The sequence below is a fragment of the Aegilops tauschii genome, chromosome 7, assembly GCF_002575655.3.
Source record: "Aegilops tauschii subsp. strangulata cultivar AL8/78 chromosome 7, Aet v6.0, whole genome shotgun sequence".
Lineage (NCBI taxonomy): Eukaryota > Viridiplantae > Streptophyta > Magnoliopsida > Poales > Poaceae > Aegilops > Aegilops tauschii.
In genome coordinates, this window is record NC_053041.3 from 36,155,719 (window position 1) to 36,169,431 (window position 13,713).

At 47.2% G+C, this 13,713-nt stretch overlaps 2 protein-coding genes across 4 annotated transcripts; both read right to left on the reverse strand.

Annotated features, from left to right (window-relative positions):
• Positions 1-4,520: 4,520 nt before the first annotated feature.
• Positions 4,521-8,054, reverse strand: LOC109744301 (barley B recombinant-like protein D). 3 transcript variants are annotated; one of them, XM_040396902.3, is made up of 4 exons: positions 7,594-7,887; positions 7,381-7,496; positions 6,354-6,470; positions 4,521-5,707 (listed from the first exon to the last, which is right to left on the reverse strand). In XM_040396902.3, the coding sequence occupies exons 3-4, from the start codon at positions 6,420-6,422 to the stop codon at positions 4,781-4,783; spliced, it is 996 nt and encodes a 331-aa protein (XP_040252836.1). In that variant the 5' UTR covers positions 6,423-6,470; positions 7,381-7,496; positions 7,594-7,887; the 3' UTR covers positions 4,521-4,780. The 3 variants fall into 3 exon arrangements, with proteins under 3 accessions (XP_040252836.1, XP_020158993.1, XP_020158994.1); XM_020303404.4 differs by lacking the exon at positions 7,381-7,496 and having other exon boundaries at positions 7,594-8,054; XM_020303405.4 differs by lacking the exon at positions 7,381-7,496 and having other exon boundaries at positions 6,354-6,466.
• A 4,092-nt stretch (positions 8,055-12,146) lies between these two features.
• Positions 12,147-13,502, reverse strand: LOC109744299 (uncharacterized). The gene is made up of 2 exons (XM_020303400.4): positions 12,818-13,502; positions 12,147-12,732 (listed from the first exon to the last, which is right to left on the reverse strand). The coding sequence occupies exons 1-2, from the start codon at positions 13,178-13,180 to the stop codon at positions 12,370-12,372; spliced, it is 726 nt and encodes a 241-aa protein (XP_020158989.3). The 5' UTR covers positions 13,181-13,502; the 3' UTR covers positions 12,147-12,369.
• Positions 13,503-13,713: the final 211 nt, after the last annotated feature.

Genomic DNA, 13,713 nt, shown 5'->3' on the forward strand with positions numbered 1-13,713 from the left:
TCATCGACCGCTATCCAGCATGCATCTAGAGTATTAAGTTTATAAAAACAGAGTAACGCCTCAAGCAAGATGACATGATGTAGAGGGGTAAATTCATGCAATATGATAAAAACCCCATCTTGTTATCCTCGATGGCAACAATACAATACGTGCCTTGCTGCCCCTACTGTCACTGGGAAAGGACACCGCAAGATTGAACCCAAAGCTAAGCACTTCTCCCATTGCAAGAAAGATCAATCTAGTAGGCCAAACCAAACTGATAATTCGAAGAGACTTGCAAAGATAACCAATCATACATAAAAGAATTCAGAAGATTCAAATATTGTTCATAAATAATCTTGATCATAAACCCACAATTCATCGGTCTCAACAAACACACCGCAAAAAGAAGATTACATCGAATAGATCTCCACGAGAGAGGGGGAGGACATTGTATTGAGATCCAAAAAGAGAGAAGAAGCCATCTAGCTAATAACTATGGACCCGAAGGTCTGAGGTAAACTACTCACACTTCATCGGAGGGGCTATGGTGATGATGTAGAAGCCCTCCGTGATCGATGCCCCCTCCGGCGGAGCTCCGGAACAGGCCCCAAGATGGGATCTCGTGGGTACAGAAGGTTGCGGCGGTGGAATTAGGGTTTTGGCTCTGTATATGATCGTTTGGGGGTACGTAGGTATATATAGGAGGAAGGAGTACGTCGGTGGAGCAACAGGGGGCCCACGAGGGTGGAGGGCGCGCCCTGGGGGGTTAGGCGCGCCCCCCTACCTCGTGGCCTCCTCCTTTCTTTCTTGACGTAGGGTCCAACTCTCCTGGATCATATTCTTCCTAAAAATCACGTTCCCGAAGGTTTCATTCCGTTTGGACTCCGTTTGATATTCCTTTTCTGCGAAACTCTGAAATAGGCAAAAAACAACAATTCTGGGCTGGGCCTCCGGTTAATAGGTTAGTCCCAAAAATAATATAAAAGTGAATAATAAAGCCCAATAATGTCCAAAACAGTAGATAATATAACATGGAGCAATCAAAAAATACAGATACATTGGAGACGTATCAGTCACCGCCGCGCTCCTCCCGTCGAGCCCCCGCGCCGGCCCCCTTCACCATCAACCCTAGGCCCGCCGGCGAGCGCGACCGGCAGTACCTCGCGGCGGAGGTGTGCCGGCGGTACTGGGATACGAGGACGCCGGTCCCGTGGAGCGACGTCCACCTCCCCAACGGATGGCACCTCAGCGCCAACCGTGTGCCGATCCCGCCGGTGCCGGCGAGCGGCCGTATGCGCCGCGATGAGATCGAGCGCCGCCGCCGCCTCCTCCCCGACGACCTGTTCTACGACGACAGGTACACCCCCGACTCGGTGCTCTGGGACACATGGCTCCAGGACGAGCACGACACGCGTCGCGCGTCCTACTTCGCCGGCACGGTGTCGGGGCCGCGGCGGCCACGTCGGGAGGTGCGCAGGCGTACGCGGGTGCGCGGCCTCACGCCCACGCCGTCGCCTTCCCCGTCTCCGTCACCACCTCCACCTCCTCGCATGACAGCGGAGGAGGAGGCCCGGCTCATGCAGCGTGTCATGGAGGACTCCATGAACACGCACGACGAGCGCCAGTGGCACGACCTGGAGGAGGCGATGGCACTCTCTGCTGCCGGCGACGTCGCCTTCCCCGAGATGGAGATGGTGGCCGTCAAGGAGGAGGAGAGGAGGGGGGAGGCCATGGAGGTGGAGCCGGTGGCCGCGTTCCACCCCGGCCTGGTGGGCCAGGGGTGGGGCTAGTTGTGCACTGCAGACGAGATGGCCGACGCCGTGGGCGTGAACTGGCGCCCGACGCCGCCGCGGTCACCGGAGCGAGAGGCATCGCCATGAGAGGAGGTGGTGCAGGCACCTCCCGCCGTCCAGCCCGCCCCCGTCTACCACGCACCGCCGGCCCACCTCTGGACGCCGCCGGCCTACGTGGACCTTGTCAGCGACGACAACGACGCCGGCAGCCAGTGAAGACGGCGACGACGACGTCATCGACGGGCACGGGCAGGAGCGCGCTAGCGGCGGCCGTTTTTTATTTTCCTTTTTATGTCAAGTTCGACGTGAAACTGGGCCGTTTTGTGGCCGTGACCACCCTAACTAAGTTTTAAGTTTATTAAACTGCGCTTATTTACTTTTTTACGTCATTTTATTTACATTTTTCTTTTTTTTAAATCATATCCAACGCGGACGTGATTTGGGGTGCGGCTGTGCGGTGGGCGCATGCACGACCCAACGGACAGAGGCGGACACGGGCGAACCCATCGGCGCCCCAAAGGGACAAAATCCGGCCAAACCGGATGTCCGTTTGGGGTCGCGCGGTGGAGTTGGCCTAATTCCAGCGTGCTCACACAGGGTACGAAGACTTTCCAACCATGCTCTTTTTTGTTGCCTCATTTGTATCGACGGCGCGGGCTGGAGGCAGGGGCAGAAAGGGAAAAGGCATGCACGTGTCGAGGCGTCGCTGAGAAGAAGCGCATGGGATGGACACGCATGCCGTTAGCGCGAGCGGCCCCGTGTGGGAGTGTTCTGGTGAAGTGCAAGTAGGGTGCTCAACTTTTTGCCGGTAAATTAGTGTAATTGTTTATTATTTATCCAACAAAATCGTTTTTAGCAGATCTAGTATGTCTACACGTGAAAAGATAATATATTGATGGTTTGTAATTATTTTCGTAGCAATCACAAATTCATGGTAGTATGGATACTGCAAATATCCTACTTACGGCCTTTGCGTGCACAAGAGTGCATTGTGCAGTGTAAATATTGAGCAAAACAATATACTAAATATGAAAAAAAATGTCATGTGTTGTACATGTTCCTTTTAGTGGAAGAAGCATCTATCAAAATTTCCAAGTGACATAGTGCTGCGGTTTTTTGCTAGTGAAAAAACAAACTCAAAGAGACATTTTTTTTGTAAAGTTTGCTTTTTTTTTCATAGGCAAAAATGTGTAGTTTTTGCCCCTACACTTTTGTATGCAGCATTTGGGTGTTGAGAAGAACACAAATGTTGTCGTTTGAATTATTTTGGCATTTACAAAAAGGCACCACAAAAAAGTAACCCTCATTGAATAAATGTAGGCTTATTATTTCGCAAAAAATAAAAATATGTTTGCTTATTATATGTGGTTTGCTGCGTTAATGGGTCGTGCTATGGATATTAGAACATAATACATGGTCCGAAATCACTAATTGAGGAGTACTCCTCGCAAAGATCACTCCCACAGCGCGCTCCATGTGTGCCACTTGTCGAACCTGGTAGTTTTCCTTTTTTCGTAGATTCATCTATTCAAAACATTTTATCTCTTAAACCGTGCGTCTAAATCTCGAACCGTTTTCACCGTTGGATTTATCGCGTCGAGATCTTCAAAACTAGATCCCATGTTGACAGGTTTTGACGAACTTTTTCATGAAAAAAAGACGAAAAAAACCGGATGAAAAACCGAACCGGGAGCACGGTTTTTTCCCTTTCCGAAAAAGGCACGACCGTGCCTCTCACAAAATCACAACCGCGCCTCTCGCGGAAGTAAAACCGTGCCTCTCGTGAAAGGAAAAAAACCGTGTTTCCGAAAGAGTGCTACAATAGAAAGTGAAGTGAATGGGCAGAAATTGACACCAAATGACCAAAATTGTCCTCAGAGAAGCGGCCCAGCACTGTTAGTGACCGATGCGAGCGAACGAGCGCTAATGGTCTGGTGGGCGCTCAATCCCACGTCCGCTAGGATGAATTTATAGGAGTTTCCGGTGATCCGCTTCGTCCTTGCTTTTATTCTTTCTTCTTTGCTATTTATGTTGTTGTTACCTCCATGTGTTAAGTTAGCCAGTTTGGTTAGTTTTGAAGCTGTTTCTTTCTCTACAGGTTCTGTGGTGGTGATGCTATGTCATTTGGCACTTGTTCACAAAAGCTCAAGGTACACATTCAGTAGACGGGCATTATTATTTTGCCATCTCCACTTTTTCCCTCTGGTCTGTCAGATATGAAGTTTCTACATCCGGGCTCAAATGCTCCCGGGTTAACAATAGATTCAAAAAAAATAGAAAATAAATTCAAAAAATTGTGACTTTTTTGTGGCAAAATTTAAAGAATGTTTGGTGTGTTTGCTCGCGAAATCACATTGGTGTAAGGCGTGATAAAAAAAACAAAATTATGTCCTGAAAATGTTTAAAACGCATTTTACATGCACAACAAACATTTATTAAAAGTAGTATTTTACTGTTCACGCCGGGAGCATTTCGAGCCAGAGTGTAGAAAGCTACTTTCGTGCTAACTAAATTATTTTTCCTATCTCTGTACTTTACTTTTGGCATCCAGATTTTGTACGATGATGGCAACGTTGAACAACTGCAACGTAATAATAATAATGGAAAATGGGATTTCACTGCTGAGGTACGTACGTTCGTGCAGCCTGATGCTGCTATTATTCTTGCTTCTTTCTAATTCGTCTGCTATCCTGCAGGAGCAAGACACGAATCCTAATGCAGCATCTGATATGTAAACCAATGACAAAGCAAGAAACGCCTACTGCCAATTAAATCTAGTAGTCAAAACTATACAGTGAATCGACGACGAATACCTGGGGTTGCTAAAATTACATTTCCACTGTCCAGCGCGACTCGGGGTTCAGAAAGGGAGGAGGACCTACACAGAATTCTAGCCTACATCCCTCAATGACATTACAGAGATGATGACCCGTCCAACCCCAGCAAGGAGATTATAGGACCTTTGCCGCATACCCCTCCTTACATGTTGAACAGAAGCAGCAGAGCTACCGGATGGTGATGTACCTGTTTGTGCCATGCTTGGCCCAGTGGTCCTTGAGGTCCACCGACGCCGAGAGATCGTGGCCCTCAGCCGCTAGTCGGCTGAGCAGCTTGGTGAACGCGCTGCCGCTCATCTTCCGTCCGCCCATGCGCGCGTGGCGCTTGTTGGGCATCACCGGGAGCGGGTACATGGACATGCTCATGGTGCAGCAGGACGACTGCCACCCGCCGTTGCCCCACTTGTAGCACTGCCGGAGGACCCCCGTGCACGAGCAGGCAGGCGCGGGCATGGACGACTCGTCGAATGAGACCTGGTTCAGACCAAGGTCTTGGTCCTTCCACTCGTTCTTCATCTCAGAAGCGGCGCGAGCTGGATCCTCCCCGACACCAGACATTCCGGCGTCTCTCCAGTCACCGCCGGCTTTCTTGGTTTTCCGGAGCACGCCTGACGGCCTCTTCAGTGGAGATGCTTGGGAACTGTTCTTCTTGGGCTTCTTTGCCTTTCCAGCAGCACTCACCGGGGCTGTTGAGATCGGGTATGCGTCTGATATGTGCATTTCCCTCGCATGGTCATATGGAGAATCTGCCAGTTGCAGTGGCGATGATTGAGCATGGGGCTGCTGGTCCTGGTGGTGGAAGTTCTTTGCTCCATTGAGAGATCCTGGGTTGAATCCGGTCCCGTTATTCATATTAAATCCATTTGTACGGGCCAGTTCAAGTGCGGCAAGGGCATTGTCTCGTTCGATGATTGCAGCATTCCGTTCAGCCATTGCAGAGTCCCGCTGGGCAAACGCCATGTCTCTCTCAGCCATGGCAGCTTTCTTCTCAGCCAGAGCATGGTCTCTCTCCATGATGGCGGTGTCCCTCTCACTCATTAGTGCTAGGAGGTTCATGCTGTGGTGGTCTTTCATTTGCCTTTGGGGCATCATCCACTGAAACATAGAGCAATTATCATAAGGTCCGCATTCGTTCAGAGAGCAAATCTTTGCAACAATTATGTTCAGAAAAAAATATAAAATGATGTTTGTGACAATTCTGAATGCAGTACAAAAAAGCTCAACGTCACACATTTCCAAGACTAGTTTAGGTCGTGATCTTCATTTCTTGGGCATGGTTGTTTCAACTGTACCATTTGCTCTGCAGCTATGCAGGAGAACAAAACAAAAAATATGACAAAAAGAGGGCTATGAAATTTGTTACTATCTTATCACCATGAACTTCTACTATTTAGTTTGATCATTCCTCAGTTTGGAGAAACTTTAGGGATACTATGTACATTAGCTGAGGGACAAGCACTGACCAGCATACTATCTCAACTTTTAGCTTTCTCATAAAGCTGAATAATATTGTCTTCAGTCTAAAACAAGCACACGTACACTTTAGCCACTCATCTACCGCTTGTGATCTGGTTATGCCCTTAAAGAAGATTTGTTACAGGACAATTCTTACTAGCAGAAGATAAATCAAATCAATGTTCTATGCTTTAATTACTAACACAGTGTAACTTTCATATGTCAAAATACAAATATATAAAACTAAAATCTTGCACAAGAATTATTCGTGATGAATTGCACAAACCTGAGTATGAAGTGCTTTATATGGGTCTGGCCTTTGCCTCCCATTTTCCCTATGTCCAAGGTTGTCCATTATCACATATGTTTGCAGAGAGGAGAAATAGGGCAACTATGTGACTACCTTCAAGATAAGAAGAAAAAGAGTTAAGAGTACGGCAAATGTGTTATCACAGGGAAGGTATTGCCTAAGAGTAACCTAGCTAGATTGTCTTGCTGCTATGTCAGAGCTCAAAAGAGCTACCGGGGAAAACGAGAATAAGGAATGGAAAGGCAAAAGGTAATCAATGTAGAATGCTTTCTAAGCCAACACATGAACCAGTTCAGAAATGCAATAGATATCAGAATAAAATGTGTCAGTATAATTGGGGAACAAAGTAGCAACGCATGTTTACTCAATGCATAAGAGAAGGCAACAAGTCAATCAGCTAGTATCAAGATAAACAATTATTCATTCACCGACTTTAACTCCAGATTCAGTTTCTCAGATAGCAGAAATGCAGAACCAGAGCCTCAATATGGCCTCCAAATCCCCGGAGACCAAACTTGCCACATAGTTTCGCAGCTGAACAATTTCAAATAATAGTACTCATCTCTAGCTAGGCAAGTAGGAGGGGGCAGCAGATCAGCTATTGTCCTTTCAAAACATTGGATGCATAAACAGTTATGGACATGACTCTGAATCTAATGCTCAAATAGCCAAACCAAAGCTTCACGAACAGACCGGTGAGCATCATAGAATCCAACTGCACACAATGCTGCCTTCAATTGAAACTAGCAGTACACTCTCCACATGCACCCGCTCACTAGGAAGCTGTGGAGAGTTACACCACATGCACCCGCTCACTAGTACCCATCCCACAGTAAGCAGCACTTCCACTCTGTGCGCCCTCTAACTGCAAAAGGGGGGCAAAAACAGGGCCAGCCGCCACCTCCTGCGGAATTCACAGCCGTGACTTGGACACGAGGACGCTAAATTAGCAACAGAGGAAACGAGCCCAGTTAGGGGAAGCGCTAAACCCTAGATCACTCACCGAGGACCGCCGCCGCTCGCTCCCCCTGGCGCCCGCGCGGATTCCGCGGATTCGCGGGTGGAGTAAGCGACGAATCCCCTCCTAATCCGCCGCAGGCACCCAATGCGGCCCCTCCCCTGCTCGCCGCGGAAATTTCGTTTGGGGAAATAATTAAGCAACCCCCGCTGCACTGTACTTATCAGAGAGGGCGAGAGAAGGGGAGAGAGGGGTTACCACACAGTACTATCAGCAGCAGCAGAAGCTCCCGGAGGCGAGGAGGCGGGGCCCGCCGGCCAGCGGGACGGGGGACGGCGGGGCACGGCCGCCGGCGACCGGGCCTGCGGGGTCGGAGCTGGCTGCTCGCCGCCGCTCTCCCCTCCCTCTCCCGCTCCCCCGTCTGTCTCGCTCGGACTTTGGGGGCGCTGGTGAATGGCGGGGGTTGGGGAGCAGGGGCGGCGGCGAGGACGGGCGTCGACGCGCGGGAGGGAGAGGGGAGGGGGAGGGGTGGCCCACGGTCCAGAGGGAGGCGGGGGTGGCGGGTAGATTGATGGTGGATGAGGCCGATGGGGGGGAGAGCGAGGGTGGAAGGAAAGGGAGGAAACGCTCGCTCGCTCCCTCTGGCGCTGTCGCTTGCAGAGACTTGCCGCCGGGGCCCACCGCTGGACGGAGGAGGGGAAGGAAGGAAGGCAGACTCCTTGGACGACAGACCTCTCCATCCACCGGATATAACCACACTGGCTTTAATTTTAATTATTATTAAAACTTTTATGAGGTTATTCTGACTTTTCTGCAAGGAAACTAGTAGCGGTAATTTTGGCACGTTGATAGATTTTTGGTATTTGGAACGTCTGAGCTCTGACGAGTTTTCTTTTTCTTTTGAAATTCGCTCTAGGACGAGTTTTAGGGTTGCCATCAACTTATAAAGGGATAGACCCACATTCCCCGTCATTCGGTTGCTACCATTACACTACATACTCATTTTGTAAAAAAAAAATAAGATCGTTTTAGATCACTAAAGCGTTTAGATCGCTACTTTGTTTTTTTAGAACTGTTTAGATCACTACTTTAGTGATCTAAAACGATCTTATATTTCTTTACAGATGGAGTGCATCCATTTGATCGACAAGTATTTTTGGATGAACGGAGTATGTCTTACCGTTCTAGACCAAATTCATTCCACGCGTAGATTAAAACGAAAGACTAATCCCGTATTCACGTTGTATCTCTCTGTCTAGACTGCATTTAGATTTGGACTTTGAGAGATTATTCACATAGAAAAATCAGGATCTTCAAAAACATTTAGAGGTCCTACTTTGTTTGCAGAGAGTGGGCTAAGCCAAGCTAGACTGGAATGAAGGACATTGGCTTTGGCCTCATCATCGATCAAGTAGATTTAGGGCAAAATCCTTGTGCTCATATTTTCCATTGCTCGTGATTTTCAATTTCCAAAGAAAAAGATCAACTACTCCCTCCCATCGATATTACTTGTAGCAGCTTCAGCACAACTTTAATATAAAGTCTTTCCGCAAAAAAAAAACTTTAATATAAAGTCGAAAGGAGTAGTTTTTTTAGTTGGCAAGTTGATTTGCCTACTCGTTATAAAGGAACATTTCAAATATCGATGTGACTACATAGCGATGTGGCATGCCTCACGTTTTAGCGCTAACACACACACGAAGGAAAGTGGTAGCTCAGACGTGCATTGGTAGCCGAACATAGGCTTGCACCACATGCATTGAGGGCTCCCCGTCCCATCGCCAAATGGGATGCAATAATTTTACAGATTACAACAATACAATAGAGGCAGCTTTCAGATGGGGGCAAAAGGCTGGATAACATCAACGACATTTATAAATTTTCATACATACTTCCTTCCTTGGATAAACATTTTGTCATGTTGGACCAACTTCGTGATGAACGGTTGGATTATGTGAGCATTTGGATTTTAGTTTTACCGAACACTTTTGCAGATACATCGCCTTGAAGTTGTCAAGGTTAATGACTCTATAAGGCTAAGTTTATGTGTTTTGGTGCGAAAGCAGTCAGATATGACAAGAAACATCATCAATGATATGTATCGCTCAATGCAAGCAATATCATAGGCGCACGCAACACTTTTGGTGGGTCGGCTCATTAGCAGAAGCACTGGAACATTTTTACAAAGCATCACTCACAGGGTTAGGAAGACTCCACTCGGTTTTGGTAAGCTTTCGGACGGTTTTTTTTCTATGCTTCTATAACTAGTTTTCTAGTACTCTAACCTTTTTATTCTTTGTTTTTCTTTTCTCGTTTTCTTTCTTTGTTTCCTTTATTCTTTTCATGAATACTTTTTAAAATTTGAATTCATGGACATTTTTAAGAACTCAAGAGAATACTTTCAGATTCATAAAATTTTGAAAATTTCAGTTTTTTTAAATGAACATTATTTAATCAGGAAATATTTTTCTCAAATCATACATAGTGGGAGAAAATAAAACGAATAAAAGCATAGATCATGGACCTAGTGATCCCAGGTGTGCGATAATGAGCTTGCCTACTCCACCACACAAGTGATATGACATTTTGAAAAAAGTGTAATTTTCTGTGGGCTCTGATCTTATCCATTTCTTCAACAAGTTATTCCGGACGGAGGGAGTATCAGCTTTGTGAAAAACTGGACTGAGCCCATCTAGGCCGTAGATAACGTTGACGTCCGTCGAATCAAGAGCAGGTCCACAGCTTCGGCTTTCAGGGGCACTATGTCTCGCCTCTAGCAAGACGAAGAACACATCGCCTCAAGCCAGCTTGAAATGGCCAGGCCCAGTTAACATATCACCGATTTTCTTAGGTTTTCTGGTTATTATTGTTGGGGGTTTTTGGTTTCTATTTCCAAAATATATAAATATTCGAAACACTCGTGATTATTTTTAAAAATATTTTCCGCGAATTTGGACCACATACTTTTCAAAAATGTAGAAAGAATTAAAAAAGATTGGCACAAAATGTTCACACGTTCAAAAAAGTGCATGACATGTTAAAATGTGTGCAATTTTCAAAAAAATCATTCCTTCCAAGAATATGTACATTAGATATTTTTAAATGTTAATTATGTATTTAAATAAAATTGAAAGTGTATAACAAACTGTAATATCTATATAAAAGTATACAATGTGTATTAGAAATATTGACATGAAAACTTATTTTTTTTTAAATATATTAATCATGTACTTTAAAACTGTTAAACGTATATAAAATTATTTTATATGTGGATAAATATGTAATGTGTGAAAAAGATATAAAATTATTCATTTTTAAAAGTTAATCATGTATTTAAAAATGTCAAATGTGTTATAAAAAAATCTGATGTATAAAAAATATACAATATGTACGAAAAAGTAAGACATGTGTTCAGAAAACAAAAAAGAAAAGGAAACAATTAGAACATAAGAAAACAAAGAAAACCGCTTCAATACAGTGATAACCCGATAAAAAGAACGTTGATGAAAAAAAATCCTGCCACAGCAATATTACTGGCCCAGCCCTGTAGCGGACACGCTATAGGCGACGACTTGAATGAGAAATAGCATTTGTGAATTGGAAGTGGCAACAAGAGACTGAGCATAAAGAAACTGAGCCTGATCAGAATTGAGCACGAAACTTTCAAGTTTCAAGCAAAAGGGCAACATTAAAATAGGAGGAGTTCGTCGAACAAGTAAACAGAGAAGATCTTTCAAAATTTTGTGTAGGATGGCTTGCTTCCCGGAGTGAGGACTACCGAGGAACCGAGGAGTGACAGTGAACAAGAGAGCTATCAATACCAAGTGCCTTAATATGATTTTTACGCGTGCAGACAGAAAATAGCATATCTAGAACTTTCATCCCGCAAAGAGCACGATCTAAATTTTGCGAGCTGCTCTGATGTTGAGTTATTTCTTAAGGAAATCGTCTGGTTGCTCTTCCAAGACATGCGCCCCATAAGTAGGGGTGAAAACGGATCGAATGCGAGTCGGATAGTGCTCTTACCACTTCCATTTTCTTATTTTCAAAATGAATACGGATGCGGTTGCTCTTCCAAGACATGCGCCCCACAAGTAGCGGTGAAAACGGATCGAATAGTGTTCTTACCACTTCCATTTTCTTATTTTCAAAACGAATACAGATGCGAGTATGGATGTTATCGGATACGGATGCGGTTCGGATGTTATCTGAATACGGATACATATCGGATGTTTTCTTCATTCGGACAGATACGAATAATAGCGACATATTGCTTAAGTTTATTAGTCAATAGCTATGTGACATGAAATAATTAACTTGTGACATACAATAAATCAATGATAAACAGGTTTATGAATAAATACTATTGTAATGCATACTACTTCTAAGTTTAATCATAAAAAGAGTAAAATTTGACCACTTATTTGGCTTTTATGTTGGATAATTCGCATATTGGGGCTAGAATTTTGAAAACTACCTCCATAATTTTATTTGGATACGAATATATCCACTCCATATCCATATTTGTGTCAAAAACTCAAACCATATTTTATTTTTATTTGTTAAATAAATTCGGATACGAATAATTTCCATTTTCATTTTGGTTCAGATGCAGATGTTTCAGATGCGAATGGCATTTTCTCGAATACGAATATCGGATATTTCGGATTATCCCCTGTCACTTTCCACCCCTACCCACAAGATCCTTCGATTGCCATGGTCAGCAGCATCCACGGCCAGTTCCCCCCACCAATCGAAGCCAGAAACCGCAGAGGGTAGGAGCAGAGCATGATCACAACACAGAGACCGAGTGTTACAAGCATCAGTCTTGCAGATTTGCGGTCACAGGCACATGCACCATCTTCTCCTTCCTCACATCCATCGACACCGGCACGAGAGCGCCATTATTGCCGGAACACACACACACGGGTGGATATTTACAGAACACGGCGCTCGATCGAACGTGCCAGTACGACTAGTACTGCTACGGAGCAGATATGTACAGGGGACAGGGCATCGGCGGCGGCGGCGGCATCAGGCGCTGGCCTTGTTGGCCTTCCTGGCGCGGATCGACTTGGGCTGCTTCGGCTTCGGCTTCGCCGGCGGCGGCCCCGCCCTCTTCGCCCTCTTCGGCCGCGCCTTCTTCGACGCGGCCTTGTTGGTGGTCGTCTTCTTGGCCGGCAGGGCCTTCTTCTCCTCGGCGGGGGCGAGGCGGAAGGAGGCCTTGACGCGGACGAGCCGGCCCTTGGCGGCGAAGCTCCGGAGCTGCGCGGCCAGCACCTTGCGGTAGTTGCCCGGCAGCGCCTCCCCGTGCCGCTCCCCCACGCGCTTCGCGATCGCGTACGCGCTCGCCCCCGCCTTGCCGTCGCCCGCCGCCATGATCGCCTCCTTGATCATCTGCGCACAAAGATCATTTCAGAACCCAACACAAACTGAATTCCTACCGTACTTTAATCACATCAGGCCAGATCAGAGCGCTCACCTCAAAGTAGGGCGGGTGGTGCGGCCCCGCCGACCGGGGCTTCCTGCTCCTCGGCTTCTTCTCCTCCCCCTTCCCCTGCCCCCCCTCCGTCTTCTTCACCTCACCCCCTTCCTCCGCCTTCTTCGCCTCACCGCCGGCGACCTCCATCGCCTCCTCGCCCGCACCCGCCTCCTTTGCCTCACCTTCGGCAACCTCCATCACCTCCTCGCCCGCACCGGCCTCCTTCACCTCCTCCACTTTCTCCGGCGCAGCAACCGCCTCCTTCACCTCCTCCACTTTCTCCGGCGCAGCAACCGCCTCCTTCACCTCCTCGCCAGCTCCGACCATCGCCGGAGCAGCAGCCGCCTCCATCACGGTCGCCATCGAACGAAGCAGAGCGCCCCCTCTCTTTTTCTTGGATCAAAACAGAGCACCTTCTAGCGAGTGGTGAGTGGTGACTGGTGAAGCGGAACTCAAAGCTGTGGCGAGGTGTGGGGGTCTGAGGTCCGCGCTTTATACCGCCGCGCGGGGCGCTGCCATTGGCCGGCGAGCCCCGCGGCCGGATCGCGATCCGTGGGGCGCGAGATCGCGGGCGTACGCGTGGGATCGCCGCGCGACGCGTGTGTTTCTTCTCGTGTGTTCGTCGCCGCGGGGCGTGTGCTTCTGTGTTTTCCGGTGGGTTCGGTGCATGTGCCACCGTCCATTCGGCTCGTTCGATTTGGCAACGGCTGATGTAAGGTGAATTCGCTGACACGTCCCAGACTCCCAGTTCGTTGTAATGACGTGTCGTTTGACACAGGGCGGCTATGAGGCGGCTAGGGTTCCTCACCTACTACATGTGTTTGCCCTCTCTCACTCTCTGATGTTTGAGGAAGTCACCTCTTCGCTCATTTTCCCTTTTTGTGCTTTGAAAAAGT

Bases quoted from the DNA above. Each gene is read 5' to 3' on its own strand.
- LOC109744301 (XM_020303404.4), bottom strand. From the start codon at position 6,422: ATGGACAACCTTGGACATAGGGAAAATGGGAGGCAAAGGCCAGACCCA. The intron at 5,708-6,353 runs GTTTGTGCAATT...TCTATGTTTCAG, and splicing joins ATAAAGCACTTCATACTCAG to TGGATGATGCCCCAAAGGCA.
- LOC109744299 (XM_020303400.4), bottom strand. From the start codon at position 13,180: ATGGCGACCGTGATGGAGGCGGCTGCTGCTCCGGCGATGGTCGGAGCT. The intron at 12,733-12,817 runs GTGAGCGCTCTG...CTTTGTGCGCAG, and splicing joins ACCACCCGCCCTACTTTGAG to ATGATCAAGGAGGCGATCAT.